Source organism: Orbicella faveolata, unplaced genomic scaffold (genome assembly GCF_042242905.1).
Source record: "Orbicella faveolata isolate gen_17 unplaced genomic scaffold, um_ofav_v1 contig_3, whole genome shotgun sequence".
Taxonomy (NCBI): domain Eukaryota; kingdom Metazoa; phylum Cnidaria; class Anthozoa; order Scleractinia; family Merulinidae; genus Orbicella; species Orbicella faveolata.
In genome coordinates, this window is record NW_028301558.1 from 250001 (window position 1) to 276698 (window position 26698).

A 26698-nucleotide genomic window follows, 5' to 3' on the forward strand; every position below is an offset into this window, starting at 1 on the left:
GCTCAAAGGTTCGCTCATAAGATTCACTCGTAAAAGGCTCACTATTCATAAACCCCCCGTGAGCTTGCAGGATCGACGAGTAAACGTCTCGAGGAGTGAAAGACTCTTGGCATTCAATGTTCATAATCATTCCTTCGGCTTTCTCTACACTGCATGTGCTTCCGCGACGAGTAAAATCGAAACTCTCTCGAAGAAACGTCCAATTAGGCGTTCCGGCATTTTTTGAGAGAATCGATATCAATTGGTCTGCCGTCGACATATCGATTTGTTTACATCTGAGTGAGTGACACATTTGCATATTCTGCCCCATTCTAATAGTCGTTTCTATGCTTCGCGTATCCACGACTAAAAATGAAAATTCATATATATCCTTGCTCCCACAAGCCACGGAGTAAACTCAGAATTTTGATATTCCAAAAAGATACTGCAGAAAGTTTAAGCCACACGGTAGGTCACCACGTCCCGAGTCAGTACAAAAAGTACAGTAAAATTATTCACCAGATTACCTGACTAGACTCTAGATTGCGAGTAAAGCCATCTAGCATCACGCAAAAGGGTGACAGGGTACGGTTAACCAGACTAGTGTCATGCCCTTGGATTGGTCGATCAAATGATTGATTTGTTGGTAACTGAGTGCAAACAGGGTTATCAAACTTACCCCAGACTTCTTCCATAACATATCAAACTTGGAATTAACTTCAAAAGGAAGGCCTTCAATAGCTACAAACAATGAAGATAATCAAAGTGCTCTGCGAGTAAACTCGTGAACTTTGCAGTAAATGATGATCGATATGAGCTAACCCTTGTGTAATATCATGAATTACTCTTCTCATGCACGTAAATATTACTGTTTTAAGAGGAAAATTACAATAAGCAAAAACCAGTGCTTCTTTAACTTAAAATTAAGGATTTCCACAAACTTTAAGTTCTTTTCTCCAGACTTCACGCCCACAGCAATAGGGTTATTCAGAATCACATTTACAGTCACAAGAACCGACCAATGACTGCTGACAAACTTTACACAAGTCTTTCAGCCAATACCATCAGAGCTAAACTAACCAATCACTTTAAACAGACCAGACTTATAACCTCATTGACTCACTAACACTATTCACTTGACTCTGAAGATGACTTCTCAGGTTGTCAAAACGTCAGCCACCAACAACACTTCTTTTCAGAGCTACCTTCACCCACAAGATCACACGAGACGAACTACTTTTAATGATTTTGTAAAACACATGAATAGACGTACAGTACCTGAAGATGCCGCAACTTTAGGAGTAACAGGAGGAGGTGCCTGGTAACCTGGCTGTGGTTGCCAGGGTCCTGGAGCCTGAGCCTGACCATACCTAAGTGAGGCTTACATGTGATGTTGTCACTAGAGTCCAGAATAACGCATTTGAAACTTATAAGCGAAAAACTTAAAACTCATTTAGTTACATGCATGTCTAACAGAGAGATGCAACAGAATGCCAGTCTGCTATTAGAGACAGAAGCTGCATCTCTGGTTGAAAGCTACAAAGAAATGTAATGTATAGAAACAGCTCCCATTATAACAGACTCCCACTATTACAGAATTTCAGGCACTTCAGTTGGTACCAAACTAACGTTTTTACTGTTCTTCTCCCATTACAGCAGACATGTACACGTATCATGTGACATAATTATTCTGCAGTCTTGGAATGTCTACTAGTTTTTACCTTATTTTGACCTACTTTACATGTATATGATTATGAATCAAAGTAAATGTGCACTACAAATGAAAAGAAACTGGAATCTCAAGAGTGTAGCAGTAGTGAGTATGTGACACTACATAACCAACAAATTGGCTCATGTTCATTAAGTAGTATATAGGGAATTCGACAAATAACATTTCGCAGAGGGAGCCTTATTTCGCCTTATCGCAGCCCCCACCATCAAGTCCGGCCCTCACAAGCTCGGGCCGGTTGAACCTAGGGGCTGTGAAACGGCGAAATTCGGCTCCCTCTTTGAAACATTATTTGTCGAATTCCCTATATACTACTAAGCTGAAGTGGGCAATTGGAAACAAGCAAGCCCGCTATTATACCGCCCGAGCCGGGATGACTCGAGCGCCAAACAAGTGCGGGTGGCTGATGCGGGGTTGGAAAGAAAGCTGCGGGAAGCGTTGTTACGGGGTATATTGCGGGCAGCACAACTACCAGCTGAAAAAAGGAATGAAAAGGCCAGAGCCTTGCAGAGTTTGCGGAGTCGGTCTTCTGTGCGACTACCGTCTCTGCAAGCCCTGCGGCGGTAACGTGCTAAAACAACGTCTTATCCGCAAACGTAAAAAAGCAAAAAAAATTTTTGAACTTGTTTTGCTCGAGCTGAAAGAGAGAAAACACATCAGTTAGAGAAATGAAACCTTGGGTTATAACGTAAGGAACTATGGCTTCCAACAATCAAGAAAGACTGGAAGAAGAACTCGCAAAAATAGATCCCGTGGTATTACGTTATTTCGATCAACTTCTTGCAGAACACGCGCCAGCGGTAAGAAAGATTGTCCAGAACGTCCTGGAAGAACCAATTTCTCAGGAAACGCAGGCGCGTCTGCAAAAGCCACTACTTCCGAAGCCTTACCAGCCAAGAGCCCCTCCATGCCAAAGAAAGTCAAGAAAAACGCAGGAGCTTCTGAGGGAGTACGACCCCTTCCCTGCGCGGAAAACCAGAACAGTGACAGACTACCAGAAGGAGATTCTGGATCTGTTCGACGATGCAGAGAACGAAGGGGAAGAGAGTACAGGCCGGCGTTTCATTTGATGGCGCTTCATCAGAGGTCTGGGGAGAAACCTAACACCAGACTCTTTCGCGAAGTTACGTGAAAGAGTAAGCACATCGTTCTATCTGAGGCACGTTTTCACGCACCAGTTGTGCAACATTGAGGATGGAACGGTGATCGTGGCTTATAACCCAGGAAGAACTGCGTCTTGACAATGAAAGAGTTGAAAGGCCCAGCACGAAGTGGGTTTTTGAAAACTTTTTCAACGTTGACGTGAAGGTTGTGCCTGACAGGCAGCCGTTGGTGGGAACAGGGCCTTTGCCTGACTGGCTGCGCAACCTTGCCCATAGCCGGTTGATGGTGGCATTGGACACGTATAACGACAATCTGTGCCTATTTAGGTGCCTCGCTGTGCACCGAGGGGCTCTTCCCCACCGAAGCACGAAAGAAGCTCGAAGACTTGCCCAGAGTTTCTATAAGCTCAAGGCCATTCCACCGAACTTCAGAAAAACGTCTCTGGACGAGCTAGACAAGTTGGAAGCCCATCTGAATCAGGGCTCGCCCGTCTCATCTTGGCTCGGAATACGTGTCTACGAGCCGGAGCGTCTTCAAGACGGAGAAGTGGTTTGGCACCTAAGAACAAACCCGAACCCCAAACTCAAAAACATTTTGACGATAGGTGTCTACGAAGGCCACTCTTTCTTGATAAAAGACATCACAAAGCTGGCGAAAACCTATGCATGCACTCATTGCGGGCAGAGATTCACACAAGCTTGCAATCTCAAGCGGCATCATAAATCCTGCAGCGCAGGAAAAACGGTTATCTTTTGCCCGGGGACAAAAGTGGAAGCACCATTGACGGCCTTCGAGAAAGTGATGTACCCCCGAAGGGCTCAGCATCCGTTCAAGCGGTGTTGTGGCTGGAGCGAGAAGCGAAGCGCCGGGGAATCCACATCCACCACGCAATGTGCGGGCATGGGGGTGAGAGATAGCTAAAGCGGGGTAATGGAAAAATGAAGGCCTCTACTGTTGACGGGTACAACCACGAAACGAGGACAGTGTTCCAATACCACGGCTGCCCCTACCAAGGATGCCCAAAGTGTTACCCGCGCTATCGAGAACAAATGATTCTGCATGGCGGGAGAACACCCGAAGAACTGTACCAAGCCACCATGAACCATACTGCATTTCTGCGGAAGATGGGCTACGAAGTAATCGAAGCGTGGTCTTGCAAAGCTGGGCATCTGAAGGGGGAACTCCCAAAGAAGGAAACGAAAACGTACCTGCACGTGATAATTTATGATTTCGAGTCGTATGGCGACAAAAACCATCGAAAAGAGCCGACAGGAGCGTTGACGATCGAAAACGTCCACATCCCGATCTCGGTCAGCATCGGGGACACCCTTGAAAGAAAGCCCACCCCCATCTGTGAAAGAGACCCCGTGGAGTTGGTCCGAAAGTTCATGAAAGAGCTGGAGAGACGCGCAAAAAACATCCAGGACCAGGTGCGCACAGAGTTCGTTCCGGAAGACATGCACCTGCTGCCGAAAGAGCAGCAACAAAAAATTTACGAATGGTGCGACCAGGTACCAATATTGGGGTTCAACACGGGCACCTATGACCTCAATCTGATCAAAAACTACTTTGCCAGCATTCTTGCAGAGAAAGAAAAGAAGATCAGGGTCACGAAAAAGGCGAACAAAGTCATTTTCTTGCTCACCAGGGGGGCCCGTTTCCTCGACATCATCAACTATCTCGGTCCAGGGACGAGCTATGACAAATGGGTGAAAGCTTACGGATGCAAGACAGTGAAATCGTGGTTCCCCTATGAATGGTTCGACACCTACGAAAAGCTGGATTACCCTGGGCTCCCTGAATACGAGGCCTGGTATTCGAAGCTGAAGGGCGGCTACGTTCTCACGTGGGAAGAGTGGGAGGGGTGCAAGCAGCTGTTCAAAGAAAAGGGCATGCACACCTTCAAAGACTGGCTGCTTTATTACAACAATCTTGATGTGGAGCCTGGCCTCGAGGCGCTCGAAAAGATGAGAAACTTTTACACCGAAAAGGGAATCGACATTCTGAAAGACGCGGTGGGCATGCCAGGGATCAGTTTTCACTATTTGCTCCGTGGGGCGATCGAGCGCGGCAGACCTTTACGGCCCAAGCAGAGGCTTACGAAATGCTCAAAGGGGCGGTTGTTGGCGGACCGAGCCTGGTTTTCACAAGACGGCATGAGGCCAGTGTGACACGGATAAGGTCGCATCAGTTCGAAGAACCGCGTCTTTGCAAAAAGATTCTTGGTTTTGACGTCAGCACTCTCTATCTCTCGACCATGCTCAGAGAAATGCCTTGCGGGAAGGAGAAGGTCGTGCACTACGACGATGACCGCCAAGCGGAAGTGGCTGAAGTTCTGCCGGTTGAAAGACGGGGAGTGGTTTGGCTTCGCCGAAGTTCGCATACAGATCCTGGAATTTTTGCGGCCAATGTTCGAGGAAATGTGCCCTTTCTTTTAACATGTTCCCACCGAAGCTGTGCCAGAACACAGGAAAAAGTACTTGACGAGAACGGGCAGACAGCACGGAGACGGCAGAAAGCTTGTAGGTGCTCTGTCCGCAGAATGGATGCTGGTGTACGCCCCTCTGCTGCGGTGGTACATGAACCATGGGGTGGTTGTCATGAAGGTTTCCAGAACAATCCACTACGAACCAGGCAAGATCTTCGACTGGTTCGTGGAGCAGGTGATGGAGGGGCCCCGGACAGGAGACGTGGACAGAAGCAGGGCACTGCTCACCGAAGTGTTCAAACTGCTCGGAAACAGTGCATACGGGAAACTGATTGAAGCGCTGGAGCGGCAAACGAACGTGATCTACACGAAAGACGAGAAGGTTGTCAACAGAGCGATGCGGAGTGCGTATTTCAAAGACCTCGACGAGATCGGGGAGGCCTACGAGCTGGAAAGCCGCAAGCCCCGGATCACGATAAGGAGGCCATTCCAGATCAGAATCGCCGTCTACCAGCTGGCGAAGCTGCGGATGCTGGAATTCTACTACGACTTTCTCGACAAGTACGTTGACAGAAGAGATTTCAAGCTGATCCAGATGGACACGGACAGCGACTACATGGCGATCTTGGGCGAGCGGCTCGAAGACGTCGTCCGGCCAGAGCTGAAGCAAGAATTTGAGGCGGAAAAAAAACAGTGGCTGTCTTGGGACAAGTGGAGCAGCCGCACCCCAGGTCTCTTCAAGCTTGAGTGCGAGGGCAGCCGGATGATCGCGCTCTGCTCGAAGTGTTATTATGTCGACGATGGAGAGGGCGAAAAAAAGTAGTTCAGCATGAAGGGGATGTCAAAGAAGGAGAACGAGATAACGTGGCAGCGTTTTAAGGAAGCGCTGGAAGGAAGCAAGGACATGGCCACCAACAGAGGTTTCAGGATGCGGGACGGCCAGATCGTCACTTACAAGCAGGAGAAGCTGCGGCTGAGCGCTTATTACGACAAGCGGTGGGTGCTGCCTGACGGGATAGACACCGAACCAATCGAATATCACATCTAGTTCACATCAGCCGGAGGAAGAGTAGTGTTTGGAGGGAAAACCAGCAGCTCTTCACGCACGAAGCCACGCTTGGGCCAGTCGCGCAGATAGTAGAGAACTGGCTGATCCGGTTTGCAAAAAGATCTTTCAATGCTGTAAACTTTCAAAGACCAGATTGGGTCCATGGCTCTTTTCACACCCCCTTCAAGCTCGCGGGGCTAGTAGAGATAACGAACCTGCACAAGACAGGGGAGGATTTTTTCGCGTTTTCCAACAGGCCTTGTGTAAGGTGTCGACGGCCTCGCATAAACAGATTTTTCTTTCATGGCAACGGCGGGTTTCTTGCCGATAAGGCTTGTGACCTCGTTGTTCAATGCCGAAACAACTTCTGGAAGTCTTTTCACCCAGAAAGTGGACCGCTGGCCCTCAGGGAGAAGCATTTTCACGGCATACTGGTGGCCGAACAAGCACTCAGCCAGAGTGCGGTTGAAACGTTCGACAATGGCCTGGTCGCGGTGAATGTCAACGCGCCCGTGCCGGATATACGTTTTGTGCTTGTCCATCTCTTTTGTGACAGCACCCATGAATTCGCGCCCGGGGTCAACCTGCAGCATTTCAGGCCATTTGAGAGGCGAGCACTTGTAAATCTTCTGAAAGGCCAGGGCGACCTCATCAGAATTTTTCGAAGTCAGGGGTTCGGCCTCTGTGTAGCGGCTGGCCACGTTGACAACGGTCAGCGCGTATTTGAAAACTTTGTGGCCGCGAAGGAGCTTGTCGTGCGGGAGAAAAAGAAGGTCCGCCTGGTGGACCTTGTTGGGTGCGGGAATGTCGAATTTCGGGCGAGGAATTCACCTCAGCGCGGGGAGGTATATCTGCCAGACTGCTTGCCTGATCAGCCACTTTTTTGCGGTTTCTTCAGGTACCTTGGCGGCCTCGGCTAATTTTTTGATTGTGGCGATGCCTTTCCAGTAGCCCCCGGTGCCATAGTAAATCTTTGCAAGTTTGGCATCCATATAAGTAAGGTGTAAAAAAGTTTAAAGGAACCGGAAAGCCGTGTACCCCAGAGCGAGCGCCCCGGTGCCAATGAATGCGAGTTCACCCTTTTTCTGCTGCTCACTTGGCTGATAGAAATCTGAGAACTTGGACTCCTTGGGGGGTACCATTCGTTCATCAGGATGCGCCTAATTGTAGAGTTTGAAGGCGTAGTCCATGTTGGTGAAGTTCTGCTTGGCCTGCTCCTTTGTTTGCACGTTGGTCGCGATCCAGTCAAGAAGTTGTGTTTGGTCACGCGTGTATTTGGCGTAGGCCGCTTGATAATCTTTGAGAGCTTTGTTGTGGCGCTTTTTTTCTTCAAGCGCGGCTTTGTCGCCCCAGCCAAGCGCCCTCGCCAGACAATTGCCTCTGATGAAAGCCGTGGCATTCAACACAGCCCCGCCAATCATGATCGCGATGGTCGCCGTTGTATATGTTGTAAAATCTATTTTTAATTGTTCTTGTATGGCAGCGGCGGGGGTTTGTAGGGAGGAGGTGCAGGGCATTTCTCCAGTAATGGGAATTCCTCAGTATCAAGATCCTCAAAATCGGAGTCTTCATGGGTGACAATCTTAACCGCCCAAACAAAATCTATGGCATCAGCGGTATAACAGGTTGTCTTGTATACAAAAAACAACAGCGCAGCCATTGTGAGGGCTTTGATGGGGAAATAAGAATGCGCCATTGTGTTATAATGATGTTTTTTCTAAACGCTGTTGGGGAGGATTTTCTGGTCCTCGAGGTACTTTTTGAGCGCAGTGCTGCCCGCCAGGACGGCGGTGAACTTCACGTAATTCATCGGGCTGCTGCTGGGATCAGAAGTGAAATTCTCTTTCACAACCTTTTTTGCGGCCCAGCCGATGCCCTCGGCTAATCCCGTGAGAGTTGCGGCGTCAATGACGGTCTTGACAAGCTTGTTGTCGGACATGGTGCATTCGATATAAGTAAAAAACAAAAGTTTAAAACAAATTAATGTGTCTTTTCCGCTTGCTCTTTATTTCAATTTGGCTGCCTTTCTAGGAATACCAGGCAAAAACTTTGTTTTGGTGATTCTGCACACAGCACACTTCACTTTTAGCAGTCGCCGGTTGTTTTTTGTAGCAACAATTTTTGTCGTTCCTCGGACGTTCGGCGTCACTCGCCGGTCTTTCACGGAGTAGACTTCCATCTGAGTATATTTTTTAAAAAACTTTCCTCCAAACTGTGTGCATTTAATTTTCCTTCCCCGCGGCTTCTTCTTCTTTTTCTTGTTCTTCTCTTCTTCTTATTTCTCCTATTCTTCTTACTTCTTGTTCTATTTCTGTCTTTTTCTTTCTTCTGCGCCCTTATCAGCAAACATTTCGTTGGTAAGATGCACCACCTTTTTGATAGCTTTTGCGGTAAATTCGAGCCAAAATACCCCAATTCAGCCAATTGCGGCTGCATGGATGAGAGTATGAGCAATGGTTGAGTCAGACATCGCCATATCCCTAAGGTTAAATCATTTTTCTTAATCCTTTTCGCTGTGTCACGCGAGCAGGTTCTGGCTCGACACTCGTGGGTTCAGGCGCGGGCTCCAGCATTTTGAATTTGTCGAACGCAGTCTTGGCCATTGCCTTGAGCACTTCCCATTTGAAATAGAACCCGAGCAGTGAAACGCCCATGCTGCCAATAGTAATCCATTGGTTGGTGCTGAGGCCGCCGCTCTTTGCGCTTTCGCCTCCTGTAGTTGGGGCTGGCTCAGGGGCCTCTGTGGCGGCTTTCGCTTTATTTTCCCCGAGAGCCCTATAAGCCTCGGCATCTTTCTTCTGTTGTTCCCATGCCTACCGCGTTCTTTCAGAAACCATTTTGCCAGTGGCCACACGCTTGGGATTTTTTACACGCTGCGTGGTTGGATTTGTGGTTGTTGCTTGCTGTGTGATATCGCCGGCAGGTGATGTCTGGGTCTCGACCTGAGGCGCCGTGACGGCAGGTGCGCTCTCGGATTGTTCGGTTGACATTCTGAAGCGAGCCGTATTCTAAGCAAATGAAAAAAGTGTAATTGTTCACAATTTGTCAGCAAGCCCTCAGCAGTTGTTAACGAATGCTGGCTAGTTGTTCTGCAGTTGCTGATCTGGGTACTTCATCAACGCCCTCAACCGGATAGCCGTGTTCATCACGAGAAGGATGGCTCTGCTCCGGCAACTGTGGACTGAAATCAACATGTTTCGTGGTGATGAACACCGCGTTGGCCGCAGCAAGAAACCAGCCGCACTTCAAAGCAAGGTTGCCGGCCAGATTGGAGAGCTCTTTGTTCAAGATGTAGTCGTTTCTGAGCTCTTTCTGATAAGCGTCAATGTCTTTGATTTTGACGGTCATTCCGACTACTTTGGTTGCAAGAAAAATAAAGGCTATATACAACTTTCATTTTTTTATTCAAATAACTTTACCCCGTAGGGGTGGCGAAGCGAGAACACAAGATAAGAGAACTTTCGCTCTTTCAGCTTTGAAACCAGACCTTTGTACTCATCCAGGGAGAGCTCGCCGGCGTAGTCATTGAAGATGGCTTTCGTGGTCCTCGCCGAGGGGGTGTAAAAGAGGACGATTGGTGCCACATCCTCCCAGAAGGAAGATGTTATGCCGGTCAACTTCTGGGTCACCACCCAAACACTGATGCCCATATGCCAGGCAGAAAAGGCGAGATTCACTAGCTCGCCTGTACGCCCTTTCACATCTTTGGAGGCCGCGCAGTCGTCGAGGATTATGAGCGTGTTGGTACCCTTGGAAAGCCATCTCATGAGCTTCAACCACTTTTCCACGGCGTGCTGCTCACAGACTATCACATCCATTCTTGGATCGTTTTTGCCAAGCCGGTGGTAGGTCTTGTTGTGCGTGAATGTCGGGGAGATGAGAACGATGTAGTCGAACTTTCCGCAGAACGGGCCGTAGATCTGGTCCACCACGAATCTCGATTCGCCAGAATTAGTCGGCCCCACGATGAGAGCGTTGAAGGGTATCTTGCCGAGGTCCATGTTCATATTCAATACTGCACATCTTCTAGCTGGCTGTTCATAAGGTTGAACTGGGAGTCGGCGATGACGAATACGTGGCAGTTCACGTCGCCTGAGCCTTCGGTTTTCCGCTCAATTTCCAGCTGGACACCGTCCGTACTGTTCACAATGCGCGTGCCGCTGGCGTGCATCGACTGATACGCCATCGTGCGCATATCAATCACAAGCCCGAACTTATCACCGGTGTAAAACTTTGTCATATCCATGTGCTCTGTTTTATTTTTTTCTTTCACAAACAAGTTACGGGCCTCTTCCCACATGTCCTTGCCTTCAATGCTGTTGTTGTAAAGCATGTTGGGCGAGTCGCTGACCGTGACGCTGACTTTCGTCAGATCGGGAAAGATGAATTTTTCTGAATCTCTGTTGCCCGCAGTATACGGCTCTACAAACAGGAGGAGGAGGGCTTTCAGTGACCTTCTTTGGGCGTTCACTTTGATGGTGAGCCTCGGGTCAATGTCTTTTTTGAAGGGCACCTCTTTGTCATGCATCACGTGGCCGTAAAGTAACTCTTTGCCGCTGGAGTAAATGCTCTGCGCCTCGTCTGCCAGAGTCTTGCTGCGGATCATTTTGTACTCGAGCTTGATGTTGGTCAGCTTGTATTTCAGCTGGGTTGTGTCGGAGCCTTTGACCACGTGTCTAGCTTCGGCAAGTCTTACGTCGAACTTGAGGTCGTTGTAAAGGGCCTGGGGGTAGAAAAAACCGTGGTTGGTTAAGATCTGATGGTCAAGCTTGATCCAATACTTTTTTCTGTATACCTTGTTCAGCTTGTTTTCAGCTTGTTGAGTTTCGGACAAAACTGGTTTTTTTGATTCGGCTGTTGCGGCTTTGTGTATCGGGTTGGACGGGTGGCTGTTGGGTGGGTTAATTTTTGACGGGCCGCCTGCCATTAGTTTGAGCCCAGCTTCTTTTGTCCCCGGGTTTACCTCGTTGTTCACACCCAGTTTCATCCCGGAGACCGCCTGTTTCAGCTTGTTGTTGTAACCGATCGTGCTTGCGGTGTTTATTATCATTTGCGCGGGCATGAGCCAGGCCATGGGGGCTACAGCGAGATTGAGCCTTACCTTCGCTTCATCCACCGCGAGCTGATACCTTTGCACGCTCTTGGCCAAGTCAGGCTGTCTGATCGCGTCTTCCATCAGCACCAGGAACTCGGCCACCTGAGCCGAGAATGCTGCTGCGGATGTTGACTTGCGTGCCCAGGATGCAGTAAACGAAAGCCTAAATTGATTGGTTGATTCTCGACAAGCCCGCCTGCGTCAAACCGTTCGCGGTGTTGGGTGCAAACCAGTCGAACTGCCAATCTCCAAAAACATCGGGCCGTATAAACTCGATAAGGTCCCCCTTAATCAGTTTTCCACCATCGTCGCTAAACTTGTTCCACCCAGGATACTTATAGTCTGTTTTTGTTGGCGATTCCCCCCAAGGCTTAACATACAACACCCCCAAACCACTATTTGCACCCGAAGTAAACCTAAAGTCGCTTGAGGGGTCTATGCCGAACTCGCTGCATATCCTTTTGTATGAAGCGACATCATAATGATTTTTCATTTGGTCGAACATCAGGTCTCCGGGCAAAGCGCTTATGCTATGAACACCTCCTAGCTGGAACAAAATGCACCTGACCGTGAAATACACGTGGAAGATATAGAAAGCTCTTATCTGCGGGGGTAGATTCATCCCGCTGTGAAAGATTTCGCGAGAAACTCCGCGCCCGTGTCGCGCAGAAAACCGCGAAGTTGAGCTGCTGCAGCCAATATTTCATGTCTGGCCCTCCTAACCAGTGTTTTGATTCGGTTCCAGACATGTGTTTGAGTTTTGTGTCTTGAAATATTTCTCTGAATTGTGTCGTGAAATATTGGTCAGGCGTGACGTAGATTTTGATTGCATCGTCGAATATTTTCTTCAAGCTTGGCGCTTTGCCGTCGAAAGGTACCGCAGGGATGGCCAATGAAACTTTTGAACCAAGTGGCGACAGCTGGTAAGGAAAACCACCGCTGTCACCCAAACCGAGCACTTCTTTCATTTCGGCGCTCCAATATTTTCTATCTGAACCAAAGACGCTTTGAAACGAGTCTTCGCTTTCTCTGAAAAACACCTCCGCGGTCTTGTTATTTTTCTCGTCGACGCTTCCTTGTGAAATGAACCGGCTTTTGTCCGCTTTGGGCAAAACGGTTTAAAAAGTTTGTCCACGCCTTTTTCTTCGCCGCCTCTGCTTTTTTTAACGCAGGACCATTCCACAAATTGGCCATATTATTTGAACATAATTTTATTTGTTGAATATGAAAATGGTTGTTCTCACTATTGTCACGCAACAGAGCGGAGGGACAATATCTTTTGAAGAACCGATACCGAAAGTGCATTTCATGAAACACATATCTTGCAGTTTGTACAACAGCTGCGACACTTTGAAAAAAGAAGGTTCGGCCACCTTGGGAGATAAAAACAAAGATATAGCTTTGTCAGTTGGTAAATTACTCCCAGGGCATTACAGTTTAGAAAGAATTACAAGTGAAATAGACAATCTGTTCGCCAAATATAACTATAAGTTGGAAACAGCGATAAACCAACCTCTTGGCCAGCTTGTAATAAAAAATTCTGGGTTAAGACGGATAGAACTTGATCGCGATTTAGCTGGTTTGCTTGGTATTGGGCGAAAGCTGCAGTTTATAACCTTCGTAAAAAGGCTTAGATCTCCAACGACATATTTAATTCATTACGATTTGATCAACAAACAAAAGAATCTATTCAATTGCAAAAGGTCAGATGTCTTGGCCTCGTTTGATGTGAAAGGGAACCCTTTTGAAAAGGTAAGCTACCAGGGTTCTCCGCAACAGGTTTTGCGAGACTGCTCTACAGACGAGTTCATAAATAGCATCACCATTAGCGTCAAAGATGAAAATGGCGAACTCTTTGATTTCAAGGGCTTCCCTCTTCTTTTTGAATTAGAGTTAAATTAAATTTCTATATACACAATGTCTTCGGCAAATCTGTTGCCACCAAGCGCACCGCCTGCCGAGCCACTATATCCAGTTGTGGCGGAGCCTTCTCAAAATTTCTGCTTGCAGAAGGTCAACGAGATTTCCAACACTTTGGCTGGTGAGGTCACCACTATCGCCTCGTTGCTAAAAAATACAAACGCGCAAGAAAGGTCGTTAATTGGGGCACTGCAGGCTCCAGCGTTCTCTCAGCAGCGTTTTCCAGCGCGAGTTTTGGCTCCACTCTATCTGTGGTTGGCCTGCCGGCAGCTGTTCCTCTTGGCGGCGTTGGTGGGTGCTTCGCTTTTGTTTCGTCGGCGCTGATAGTCGCCAGCAAAAAGCTCGATTCGAAAATAAAGAAGCATCAGGAGATTGCCACGCTCGCCGTTGCCAAGCGGGATACCGTCAACAGACTGCCCTCCAACACTTTGAACAATGAGGTGTCTTCCCACGAGTTCGACACTATCCTTTCCGAGTTTCAGCAATATAACTTTCTGAAAGATCAGGTCCGAGCAAGGATGCTTCGCCAACCATCAACTAGAAAGCTTCCTGATGTTGATGTCCAGAAAATGGAGAAAGACCTGCGCACCAAACTTGAAGCGGAAATGATAAAAAATAACGAACCCTCCCGCTTCGAACTGACTTTTAGAAACAGACGGTTTCATTTGCATGTAATAAGAACATGATTGCCTGCTTCCACTTGGTTGCGTTTCTTGTGAATGAATATTTCACTCCTGAGTGGCAAAAAGAGGCTCGCGATATTACGTGCGAAGTCGTTGCTGCGATGGTTGAGGCGGGTGAGGTTTTTTAATAATAACGCTCCTCGCCAAAAAGGAACCACTCGTGCCAATCGTAACCGTTCCACGAACATATTTCCAAAAAATTCTTGTAATCGGGGTCGGCTTCTATGAGAATATTTGGATCCAGCCTTATCGAGGTATTATGAACTGTTCCCTCATTTTCGAAACAGGGAAAACAACAACGCTTGAAATAACAGTTTGCATAATTAAAACAAATTACCATTTGCACAATTCGCTGCTTGAATTTGCAGAACGGAAGTTTTAAGATACTCTCGTGAACCTTACCCCACCCCATTTCCTTTTTTTCCTTTATTTTTATCGCTATGTACTCCTTGAGAATCATCTCACGAAGCTCTGGAGGGAGGCTTTGAATTGCCTCGGAAAGTCCGCAGCTTTCTTTCCGGCCCCGCATCAGCCAGCCACACTTGTTTGGCACTCGAGTCATCCCGGCTCGGGTGGTATAATAGCGGGCTCGCTTGTTTCCAAATGCCCACTTCAGCTTAGTAGTATATAGGGAATTCGACAAATAATGTTTCAAAGAGGGAGCTGAATTTCGCTGTTTCGTAGCCCCTAGGTTCAACCGGCACGAGCTTGTGAGGGCCGGACTTGATGGTGGGGCCTGCGATAAGGCAAAATAAGGCTCCCTCTGCGAAATGTTATTTGTCGAATTCCCTATATACTACTTCATTACAACCCCAGGGGGGGGGGCACTGCCATATATGGGCTATATAGGTATGTGCCGCTGTGAAGGGTATGGTTTTCAAGCAGTTTACTCTAGGATAGGGTATATAAATTAGAGCGTTTGGGTCTAGAATAGGGTATAATTTTTCACAAAACTGACTAGTTGGTTGAAGATTTTATCTAGACTAAGGAAACCAGGAATTGTTACTCAAAAATATAAAAAAATCAAATCGGCAAGTTTAAATTTACGCAAATCAGCCTCAACAGTGTTGATAGATGAAGGGGATCTGGGGAGTTTACTCTAGTATAGGGTAGCAAAATTCAGCTGAACTAGCTTTGGTATAGGCTAAGGGTTCCAGGGTCCCAGCGGCACACCCCCACCCAGAAATTCCCAAAGTACCCCCCGGGATTACAACCCACTACTGCAGACAATTTTCACTAGCTGCCAGTGCTTCCAAAAAAAACTGCTGAGGTATTGGATCAAGTCGTCTTTGAATTTCCAACACTTTACTTGAAAAGCAGATGATTCAATATTGAAACAAGTATTAACTACTTATTAACCAAGAATGAGGTCTTTACAGGAAACTCTCAGACTGAGACCTCAGTTTGAGTTTTTCCCATAAAGACCGAATGCCCGGGGGAGGGGGTACTCCCTTGTATGGGCTATATAGGTATGTGCGGCTCCAAAGGTTATGGTTTTTCAGACGCTTTGGTCATCAATAGGGTATCGATTTTAGCTGACTTTGGCCATTTTAGTCATAAATAGGGTATGGTTTTTGCACTCTAGCCTTCATATGGGTATGTTTTTAAGAAAAAGCCAGTTTTTCATCATTATCAAAAAATCAACAAAAACCCTTCACAAATTATGTTTTCAGTAATTTAGCCTTGGTCTGAACTAGGGAACTATTTATAATGCAAGTCTGAAACACGGTTTTGATTTAAGGGTCAGGTCATAAATAAGGTTTCAAATTTTTGGTCAGGTCATAAATAGGGTAGGGAATATTGCAGATTTTGGTCATACAGTAAATAGGGTAAGGGTTTTGGCAAGTGGGTTGCACACCCCCACCCAATTTTTCTGGGAGTACCACCCCCGGACTAAACGTTTGAGGTTAATAAGTTGTTTATTATATAGCTATTTGCTTTGTTTTTGCAAGCCCGCAATCAACCCATGGGCCTTACCGGAGAAGAATGCCCTAAAATTAGCCAATCAGAGTGTGCATTTATCGGCTACAAGAACATGCCACACAGTAAGGTTCCATAATGAACGCATTAATTCACCCTTGGGCGGAATGCAGTGGATATTTTGACTGTAGTAGTCAGTGAAACTTTCCGCTCTAAGTCTTTGAGTGCAATATTAAAGATTGTACATGATTGTATAATTATTGGTTATTTTAAAGGATAATTTCTGGATAGCGAAAGCGTTTGTGAGCACATACATGTACTGTGTACAATACATGTACGTAAAATTTCGAATTCATAGAAAAGTAAGCACTCACACTTGTGAGAGAAATATTGCAAACAACAATTTCCCTCTACATGTACATTTTACATGTACTTACACAATTAGGTGGTATCCAGGAGGAGTTTGTTCTCATTTTGTTCTGGTTATTAACACAATGTCACAAACAGCACTAGTAGCTGTCTTGCTAGACTGAATCTTAAGACAAAGAAATGCTTCCTCAAAGCTTTGTCATCTGCAAAATTAAAGAGAATGAATGAATGAATGAATAAATGAATGGAGAGATAAGAAAAGAGAGAAAAGATTATTCAAAACTGCACGCTCTTGTGTTTACCATCATCACAGGCATTTATAATTGCTGACAATCCTGCCAGCACAGAATCATCTTCTCCAGTAACTACCAGGTCTTCTATAACATTTTCTCTTGCCTGCATGATGAAATAGTGGTCAGAATAAAGTTCTGAAAAAAACACCTCAAGAAAGCTCTGCCAGAACTTTATAGACTTTGAAACTTTTTTCTAGCCTGTTGGTTTGAATTTTAGTAATTTTTTTTCATTACAGAAAGTTCAGAGATTAATTTGATCAAGTTTATTAATTTCAATACATGACAATACTGACCAGGACTGGAGAGTAATGCTAGCCAAAAAGGGACAGGCTACCAAAACTGCAGTTTTGGCTACTAGATTTTGGGCTTTCACTAACCACTTTGACATTTTAGTGGAAAGAAATCACGAATTATAATGAACACTGCTGACAAATAAAAGGATTATATGAGAAATTGTATCAATTGACTTTAGTATCACATGTTCATGTACATGCTAGCAGTTAGAATTTATGTTTGTTCACATTTTTCCAACCATTTCAATTTCATTTATCAATTATAATTATGAAATCAACCTGGTTTAAAAACTTTTATGCCAAAGATAAATTTAAACCACATCATTATAACTGTACATACATGTACACATACGTTCAACCTAAAAGTGAAAAACAAATATCTAACACAAACAAACACAGGTTAAATAATTGAGCATTTGATTTATTCATGTATGTCAGAAATGATTATACTACAGCTGCAGATGAACTACAGGAGCTAACAGTAGAATTTTAATTCATGCAGGAACAAAAAATTAACATAATGAACCTCTCAAGTGAAGCAGAGATAACATTTTCCTTCGTGCTGCCAAGTGCTGTCAAATAGCTGACCATCATGCCCTTGAACAGTCTTTGCAAGCTTTAACAAAAAAAAAAGCATAGAAGTAGGTTCACTAGCAAATACAAGTACTAACATAGACTTGCTCCACTTGGCAAGAAGGAAAAGAGTGGTAAGGGACTAGCCAGAGTGGCAAGGGTTGGGAGGTTGGTCAGAGTGGTGAGGGTGGCTAGACTGGGCAGGGTGGTCAGAACAGGCACAGTGGGCAGGGTGGTCAGGGTAGCCATGGTGGCCAGGATGGTAAGGGTGGTGAGGCTGGCCAGAGTTGCCAGAGTTGCCAGAGTTGCCAGAGTTGCCAGAGTAGCAAGGGTGGCAAGGCTGGTGAGGGGAACGGGCATGACGGGGTGGCAAGGGAGGCAAGGGTGGTGAGGATAACGGGGTTGACTGGGGTGGCGGGGGTGGTAGAGGTGGTAAGGGCAGCAATGGTAGTGAGTGGGTTACAAACACAGTTTGTTTAGTCAAAACTTATCCAATGAATCACAATGGATAACAATTCTTCCAGTACTGAACTCTGGGTGAAAAGAGACACTGCTGGAGTTTTTACCAAGAAACATACACATTGACAAGTACACTAGACCACTAGACCTAGAACAATCCAAAATCCAGTACTCTAACCACTGACCACTGACCACTGCTCCTCCCATGGCAACAGTCAACAAAAAAATGACTTTAACTTGCCATTCAAACCTGAAATATCTAAGAATTAGAAAACATGCACCGTGTTTCTATCGAGTTACAGAAACAAGAGTGGAAGTTTGGGAGAACAAGGAATGCTGTGAGAACACAAGCTGCAGGTGAGTGTTTCCACAGCTTTTTCGAGGTCTTCCAATTGTTCACCAGTGTTTCTATAACTCGATAGAAACACAGAGAACATGTTTTCTATTTCTTTTAGAAAACACTGTGACGAAAAAAAGGAAAACAACTTGTTAACTTTGATTATCAAAATGTAAATTCTCTTTGCTTGCGCCATCATTATGTCAACGGCTCGTGCTAGTTATGTGTTTCTATCAAGTTATAGGAACACGATTTCTAACCAATCCTGACAACTGCCGTCTTCCTGGCAAAGTCAGTCATCCCACAAATCCTCTTCCCGTCTTACTTATAAATCTCTTCAGGGCCTGTTCTTTTCCCTTTTCACCAGTGAAAACAAGTGCCTCATCTAATTTAAATCCCAAGACATCGCCACACTTGCATTCGGTTAAAGATGTTTTTGGGATAAAGAAATGCTTTGTCTGAAAAAGAAAATACAATTACATAGCCAAAATAAGATTGGTTGTATAATGAGCAATGTGTCTTACATGTATGTGAGATTAATTCCTGCAGCCTGACTTACATGTAACTTAGGATTGTGTCATTTGTACATTATTTTTCACTCAAGCAAATTATAAGTTATTGCATTTGACATGTTATCCGGAAGTATATAATAAACCAAAACAAAATTAAGCAAGACCTTTTCAGGATCAACAAAACAGCTTTGAACAATCCTGTTGACCACTGCCATCATCTCTGCCACTACCTCCTCATTATAATCAACAGCACTGTCTGCCCTCCCTTCATCTTGATCCAGAAGCTGTATGTGCCTGGGCACTACTTTCTCAGAGAAGAGGCTCTCTACTATATTAAGATAGGCTTCTTTCATTTGGAGTTTCTCTAATATCTACAAAGAAACAAATTTCAAAATTAAGCTCCCTTGTGGTATTTTAATGATGTCAGTCTAAGGTAAAGCTATTACAAATAATTTGCCAAAAGTACATGTTGTAAGATTTTTTTATTTTCTTGATGTTAATGAATAACCCTCTATGACTCAATTCTTAAATACCATGACCACATCTGTAACATATAACTGCTTCCCAGCTAACAGTCTAGGGTGTTTTGAAACCCAGGTTTCATAAATTTCATTCTATATTGCTACCATCGATCTCATTCTTAATCTCCATAGCAATGTATGTCTGCTCAACAAAACTGTCTGTACACAGATCAAGTCACAATCACAAATATATAGTCTTGTGTTTGTAGCCCATCTTCATCTGTTGTCAATGGTTATAGAGAGACTCAATTTTACAAGTACATTTAATTGTTTATAATGACTGCCTAATTTCTCACACGATCACTGGCTTATGTGTATTTGTATCATCAATAGGAGTACAGACTCACAGCTGACATCATCGTGAACAGTTTCAACGACATTTAGCATATGATTTTCCTTTCCCGATATAGCCAAAAATTGCATCTAAACAGGATTTCTTTATTTTAAGAGAAAAAACATCAGCAATCTCTACAGATAGCTAGCCTGAAGATCAGCTTGCAAATATAATGAATTCAACTGTTAAGTGTAAAAGATCGCATAAGTTATTGTAGTTTGGCATGAAAATTTACCGCAATACAGTAGAACCCTTTTTTTGCTGCGTTCCAGTATTTCATGAAAATAAACTAAACTTGGGAATAATTCAGTATGTTTTCAGGAATTTCCCAATGAATAAAGGCCATGATTCTATGGATCATTTTGGCTCAATCCAATTTAGCTTTTAACCGGTGTTTTCCTCTAGTGAAGCCTCCATTTGACAATTTTGGATTTTGTTAACAGTGAAACCTGTATTAGGCAGACCCCATATTAAGCGGACACCCTCTTTTAAGTCGACACCAACTTTAATAAGTCCCAAAATTTTTTTCCCACATTTACAGTAATTAAAAATAAAGCAGCATTCAGCAGACACCTCTATTAAACAGATGCAGACACCAATATTAAGACATTTTGTTACACAAAACCTGCAATAAGCAGACACTTAAAGGGCTCATTTTACTTCTAGAGGTTCAGCTGAGACTCCTGTACATTGTTAAGCAATATCGTTTTAAAGCTGAGTGATTATTCCAGATTGATGTAGTGATCGACTGGACATTGTGCTATGAGCAGTCTTAGCTAGTCTTTGATCTTACGTGCTAAGCTGTGTTACAAAAGGGTTAATAATTGACTATTATCGCACAACATACTGGAACCTGTTTTGAGCGGACAGCCTGTGTTAAGCAGACACAAGTAAGGGTGTCTGCCTAGCAATCACTAGAAGGGTGTCCACCTAATACAGGTTTCACTGTAATGAAAATAAAAAACACAGCAAGCAGATTTTTATGCATCTGTGTTTTTATTGATGATAAATTTGGTCATAAATATTACATTGTCAAAGTTGTATGGATGAAGGCAAGTGGATCTGCAGGCTACTTTGACAATGAACTTTATGATGCAATTCACCATCAATAAGAGGACAGATACTTAAAAAACCAGTGTCAATTTGTTAATTTAATTTCACAACTTTTATAAGACCCACATTCATAAATATCACATATTTTTAAAAGTATGGTATGGATTCACATACTTTGCCCCATGGAAACCAGAATTCAAATAACTTCCACTATTACTGACATTTTCATAACACAGACAATAAACTCTAACCCTTAGGTTCAACTAAATTGAAAATTGGAGTACAGATCAAACTCTGAAAAAAAAAGGAAATTTCTCTTACTGATTCTCTAAAGTATTTTCAGAGAACCGCAAAAAAAATCAAGATTGTCAGAATTTTGTTGCATTACCTGCCTATATACTTACCTTTCCAGTTGCAAACAAAACAAGAGCATAATTCATTTGGCTCCTCATATCCAGTCTTGTTTCTGCCATGATGTTACATACATCTCTTTAAAAAGGTCATCTTCTCTCATTGTTGCAAAGGAGGATCCCAGCTCTATCAGTGTCCCTACACTGAGAAATGTCCTTTCAAGGAATGTCTGTAATTCAGCTTTTAAACTAAGGCAGTGTTCCAACCTTTGTTTCCCACCAACTTTACTGATAGGAATAACTGCTATTCTTGAAAAAACCCTGGAATGTACATTTCAAAAAGAAACAATCAATTACAAGTACAAAATACTTGATGCACTACACCTGAAACTGAGAATGCAATTCTCTTGGAATGATGGTTACCTACATGCAAAATCGTGTAATTGATAAACTGGTAAATAATTATCCATGTTGCAGTTATGCAACTTTAACATACTAATAACAAAACTTATAATTATAGGTTGAATAAACAGAAGATGCGAACTTTTCTCGTAGGAGGTCTTCAATTCAAGTGGACGTTTCGCCCATTCGGGCTTCTTCAACACTAAGAATATCAATACTCGGAATAAAATTTACAAAAAGTGAAAAAGCCTTAAATAAGTTACAAAACAATAACTTACAAAGAGAACAAAGAAATAGAAATTTTTTTCACATAAGATTACATAAGAATTACGCAATAATAAAAATAGCAAAATGCCCACTAAAAAGCAAATAAAATCAAATAAAATACAGGAGCAAGGTGGTGTTAATTGTAGCGAATCCTATTCCTGGAATTAAACTCGCACCTTTTGTTGAGTCCATGAGGTGTGAGGGTGCATAATTGAGCACACCAAAAGACCTCTCTTGTGAGCAAACGGTCATCAAGACTATTATTATTGACACTAAGATTACACAGCTGTTCAATAATTCAAAATTCAAAATCTGCCAGAGCATGAGGCTCTTTGTTAAAATGAATAGCAACTTCACAAGTACGTTTTTTGGTGATCATAGAAGACTTGTGGTTGCGGAAACGAATTTTAAATTCGTTACTTGTGGAACCAACATATTGCACATTGCTTTTCTTGCACGTAACCAAGTAGATGACATTTCTAGATTTACAATTAAGAATCTGCGTAATAGGATACGTCCTGCTAGTACTAGTGCTAGTAAAGCAATTAGATTCCTATAAATAATTGCGACATACATCACATTTGGCTGTGCATTTAAAGCAACCCCGCTGATTATCGGGCATGCGATGTTGCTCACGAGGCTTACTGCTCAAGATTTCTTTGATGCTTTTAGTTCTACGAAAAGCAGGAATGATGGACCCTACCGGAAAAATCTTTTTAAGAGATGGTGAATCATAAATAAGGTGCTTGTATTTCCTAATAATTCTACCAATACTGGGTAAGCAAGGGTTGAAATCAAGCACAAGTGGAAAAATTTGTTTGGACTCCTTAGGCTGGGGTTGAAGTAATGTTTGTCTAGGAATAGACTGGGCTTTCTCAAACTGTTGTGAAACCAAATTAGGGTTATAACCCCGGTTATATAGATAACCCTTATACTCAGAAGAGCGTTTACTAAATGCCTCATCAGTAGAACAATTCCTTTGGATCCTGGTAGCTACTCCATAGGGAATGGCCCTGGTAACATGGGCAGGGTGTGCGCTATTCCGTAGCAAGTAAATATGGTTATCCGTAGGTTTGGAGTAGATATCAGTCTGGATGAAACCATCCACCAGATTGAGAGTAAGATCTAGTATGTTAAGTGAATTGGGAGAAGAAACTAGAGTAAATTTAATGGTGGGGTACAAAGAATTAATATAATGCGTAAACTCATCGAGTTTAGCAGGCCCTTGGGTCCAAAGATCAAAAATGTCATCCCTATACCTCCACCACAGGTTGGGTTTAATTTCCCCTGATTTGGCTTTCTTATCAATAATTCCCATGGCTAGATCAGCATAACTGCACGCGTTTTTGGGACCCATAGCCGTACCATGAATCTGAAGAAAGTTGTCATCTTCAAAAAACGAATTATTGTGCTTAAGACAAATTTGTACGGCCTCAACTATGCAATCAGTAGATGGAAATTTGACTGGCCTAGCCTCTAAGGCTTCTACATGTATAACAGCATTGATTCCCAAATTGTCGTCAATGTTGGGAAACATAGCAACTACGTCCCATGAAACTAAAAGACTATCCTTGGGAAAGGGGCCTGTTTTGTTAAGTTCCTCGATTCTCTGCAACAAATGTGTGGTATCCTTGATAAACGATGGCAAATTTTGGACTAGAGGCTTAAGATAAAATTCTGTGAATGCTGAAAGGTTCTCAATGGCAGTGCCACAGCACGATGTAATAAGCCAAAGGGGATTCCCCAGTTTGTGGGTTTTAATGGTTCCAAAAGCCTTCCCAGGCTTGGCATTACCATTGATAACCCAATTAGCAATTTCCTCACTAAGTTCGCCCCTCTCAAACCACTTTGTACTCCACTGTGTGATGACACTAACATAGTCAGCGCTTGGATCATGCTGAAGCTTTTGATAATAGAGTGGATTCTCTAACTGTTATTCCGAGTATTGATATTCTTAGTGTTGAAGAAGCCCGAATGGGCGAAACATCCACTTGAATTAAAGACCTCCTACGAGAAAAGTTCGCATCTTCTTCTGTTTATTCAACCTATAATTATTTAAAGAAGAAGCGTTCTGTATCCACTGGATCCTTTTCTCCAAGGCATCATCATTGGCAAACCAACATAGTTTACACATCTAAAACTTATAATTATATATACAAATTTATACCAAAAAATATCTTACCGTATTCATCTATACAGGTGATACTCTGAATCTCCACAGACAAGCAGTGGTGATTAAATTTTTTCAAAATGAAATGATTTAGAAAAAGAGGAACAAACATTCCATCCTGTGCAAATCATAATAATAATAATCATATTCTAACTGGCTGCAGTACTACTACAGTGCAGCTCAGATATATCCGAACCAAAAAATACGCGTAATTCGCATCAGCCCAATACGTGTATACACGTATACATACATGTATACACACATATGCGTATGCATATAAACATATACAGTATATACGCATATGCCTGATTAGTATGTATGAGCTAACCTATTGTTTTTTTCTTTTCTTAACAGGTAATTGTTGTTTTCAATGACTTGACAGCTTGCCCCAGAGCAAGAAAGAGTTTTCTTTATTTTGAATACATGTATACAGTATATGCACGTATGCCTTCAGACTAGACTTACTAGCAAAATGTAAGCTGAAACTAACATTTTGCAATTGGGCACTTGACAGAAAATTAACTGACTGAATATTAATTAAAAGAGAGAGTATTTTGCCGTTAAATCATAAATTTACTGTTTTTTTGTCAAATAGAACCGGGGATACACGCTTCAACAATTTCATCTTCATGGAGCAAACACAACCGAAAGATAACATTTTTTTGACACAAAGTAAACACGCTCCAAGCAAGCAACTTGGAAACGCGTGCTGAAAAACACAACTTTTCCTTGAAGAAAATTAAAAATAACAAAATGTGAGCAGCGCATCATAGAAACTTCGATAAACAATTCTTTCGTCAGGGAAAGAGTATTTTACCATTGGAATGAACGGTTTGTGTCAGATACATGCACATGTATAACGGGAGATATCATTTTTCCACAAGGTCTTTGGAATGCTTCAAAGTAGCCTTCAAACAGTAAACATCTTGGAAGCGACTTGCCGACGCATGCCAAAACCCAGAACTTTTCCTTGAAGAAAAAAATAACTAGACGTGAGCAGCGCACCATAGCAACTTTGGTAAACAATTCTTTGGCTAAAGAAGGATTATTTCACAGTTTAAATGAACCATTTGTGTCAAATAAAACTAGAGATATCATTTTTTCAAACAGGATCCTCAGAACGGTTCAGACAATAAACATTTTGCAAATGACTTGCCAACGCGTGTCGAAACACAGAACTTTTTCTTGAAGAAAAAATAACTAAACGTGAGCAGCTCACCATAGAAATTTTTGATAAACAATTTTTTCGTCAAGGAAAGAGTATTTTACCATTTGAATGAATGATCTCTGTCAAATATAACCGGAGATTTCAATTTTTTGACTAGGATCTTCAGAATGCTTAATTGAGACAAACAAACATTTTGCAAACGACTTGCCGACATGTGCCAAAACACAGATCTTTACATGTAAAAACATAGAGTTCACGTGTTAAAATAGGGAGTTCAAGAGACTGTTTCAATTTTCTTCCCATTTTTGGTAGCTAAAGATCAAGCAAGTGTTAATAAACGGTAGTTTGTCGGCGAATTTGCGAAGTGATCGAAAACTCAAAATATAATATCATTCCCAGAAATATAATGTCCTTTGTTTGACTAACAATGCTTCACATAAAGAAACCTATGGGAATGCATAACAAAGAGACATATATGCGCGTATACACATGCATATGTGCATATATATACGCACATACATTGTATGTGTGCATATTGACATATGTGTATACGCAAAATACGCTCGTATAATATGCATATGCGTAGTTCGCATATATCTGAGCTGCACTGTAATTTGGGGCACCTGACTAACCTAGCAAGAAATCAGGCAGGCTCCTAAGTGCATACAGCTATATCGGAAGTAAGTAATATACTAGGCTAAATAAAAATACATATGATTAAACAAGGGTATATAGATTATGATGAAGCATTCATAAGTTATAGTGGCAACGCAAAAAATATAGCGCTAGCAATTATAACTGATCTGTTGTTTCTGGTTGGTTCTAGCTATAATTAGTACACTAGTACAATTTGTTAGTTTTATAGCATTGGCTAACATGTACCGTCAACGGCCTTAAACCAGCTTACATGTAAACTATCACGATGTAGCAGGATGTATCCTGCTACATCGGTGCCAGTCATTAGCAGATGGCAGACTGAAGTTTGAATAAATAGTGTTTGCAGATAAGTTTACTTCTGAACTAGGTGGGGTTAAGATTAATTTCTGTGTGATTGTTCTTGGATAAAGTGTAATTTACTTCACAGCACATGTTTTACACACGGTGTAGGCTTTTTTATTAGAGCTAATACTTTGGAACAACTACAGTACGTAAACATGTACATTTAAGTCAAATGAGTTAATTTTTTTTTAAATAAAGTGATAATCGGGTCATTGCTGTACCTTCTACAACTCTAAAACATGGTACATGTATGTGGTGATACTGGAATGAAGTTTCCCAGCGCATTCGGAACACAAAAACGTTAGTAACAGTAACGGTATCTTATTGCAGTTGAAGTTTCCAGGCACCAAATACAAACTGCCCCAGTTGGAAGGGAAGATTTCTCAATGGCAACATAACCAAGACGATCTTTGATCTTAATCCACTTTACCTCTTGCTGTATTCGGCGATTTTCATGAGTAGTAAACGCTCCTCCACTACTCTGACGGCCTAAGGACAAAGAAATAGCTTGCCTTCTTGAACCCCTTCTGTCAAGGAAAGTAGCTTTGAAAGAAACAGGCTTTAAACGCTTCAGGATTAGGGGAACAAACTACCCCATAAGTAGAAATTCGTCCGCCATGTTGGATTTAGATTGGGAAATTCTAAGCTAAACGAGGATTGGTCAGATTTCTAGTACTAACCTTTCCATTGTG

The 26698-nt window shown here is 43.1% G+C and overlaps 3 protein-coding genes, 1 long non-coding RNA gene and 2 pseudogenes across 4 annotated transcripts in view; all 6 read right to left on the reverse strand.

The window, feature by feature from the left end:
- LOC149105948 (uncharacterized) overlaps nucleotides 1-16464 on the reverse strand; it is a 29009-nt gene extending 12545 nt beyond the window's left edge. Inside the window, exons 1-3 of the long non-coding RNA XR_016209656.1 lie at nucleotides 16344-16464; nucleotides 1258-1378; nucleotides 659-720 (exon numbers count right to left, since the gene is read on the reverse strand). This is a non-coding gene — a long non-coding RNA (uncharacterized LOC149105948). The remainder of the gene's footprint in view (nucleotides 1-658; nucleotides 721-1257; nucleotides 1379-16343) is intronic.
- On the reverse strand, nucleotides 6186-7107 carry LOC149105949 (uncharacterized). The gene has a single exon (XM_089297633.1). It carries the CDS (start codon nucleotides 6879-6881, stop codon nucleotides 6486-6488), a length of 396 nt encoding a protein of 131 aa, XP_089153759.1. The 5' UTR covers nucleotides 6882-7107; the 3' UTR covers nucleotides 6186-6485.
- LOC149105950 (uncharacterized) lies at nucleotides 8532-9278 on the reverse strand (annotated as a pseudogene).
- Nucleotides 9680-12839, reverse strand: LOC149105951 (uncharacterized). Its single transcript, XM_089297631.1, has one exon. The coding sequence runs from the start codon at nucleotides 11462-11464 to the stop codon at nucleotides 10298-10300; it is 1167 nt and encodes a 388-aa protein (XP_089153757.1). The 5' UTR covers nucleotides 11465-12839; the 3' UTR covers nucleotides 9680-10297.
- A 783-nt stretch (nucleotides 16465-17247) lies between the features above and the next one.
- Nucleotides 17248-26632, reverse strand: LOC149105952 (uncharacterized). The gene is made up of 4 exons (XM_089297632.1): nucleotides 26437-26632; nucleotides 21055-21321; nucleotides 18907-19113; nucleotides 17248-17477 (listed from the first exon to the last, which is right to left on the reverse strand). Exons 2-4 carry the CDS (start codon nucleotides 21121-21123, stop codon nucleotides 17391-17393), a joined length of 363 nt encoding a protein of 120 aa, XP_089153758.1. The 5' UTR covers nucleotides 21124-21321; nucleotides 26437-26632; the 3' UTR covers nucleotides 17248-17390.
- On the reverse strand, nucleotides 21804-23860 carry LOC149105953 (uncharacterized; annotated as a pseudogene).
- Nucleotides 26633-26698: the final 66 nt, after the last annotated feature.

What these genes read in the sequence shown, in the direction of transcription:
- LOC149105952 (XM_089297632.1), bottom strand. Translation starts at nt 21,123, where the DNA reads ATGGCAGAAACAAGACTGGATATGAGGAGCCAAATGAATTATGCTCTT. An exon ending in TTTTGTTTGCAACTGGAAAG is followed by an intron (nt 19,114 to 21,054) that starts GTAAGTATATAG and finishes GTTTCTTTGTAG; the next exon opens with ATATTAGAGAAACTCCAAAT. An exon ending in GTTTTGTTGATCCTGAAAAG is followed by an intron (nt 17,478 to 18,906) that starts GTCTTGCTTAAT and finishes TTTTTGTTAAAG; the next exon opens with CTTGCAAAGACTGTTCAAGG.
- LOC149105951 (XM_089297631.1), bottom strand. Translation starts at nt 11,464, where the DNA reads ATGGAAGACGCGATCAGACAGCCTGACTTGGCCAAGAGCGTGCAAAGG.
- LOC149105949 (XM_089297633.1), bottom strand. Translation starts at nt 6,881, where the DNA reads ATGCTGCAGGTTGACCCCGGGCGCGAATTCATGGGTGCTGTCACAAAA.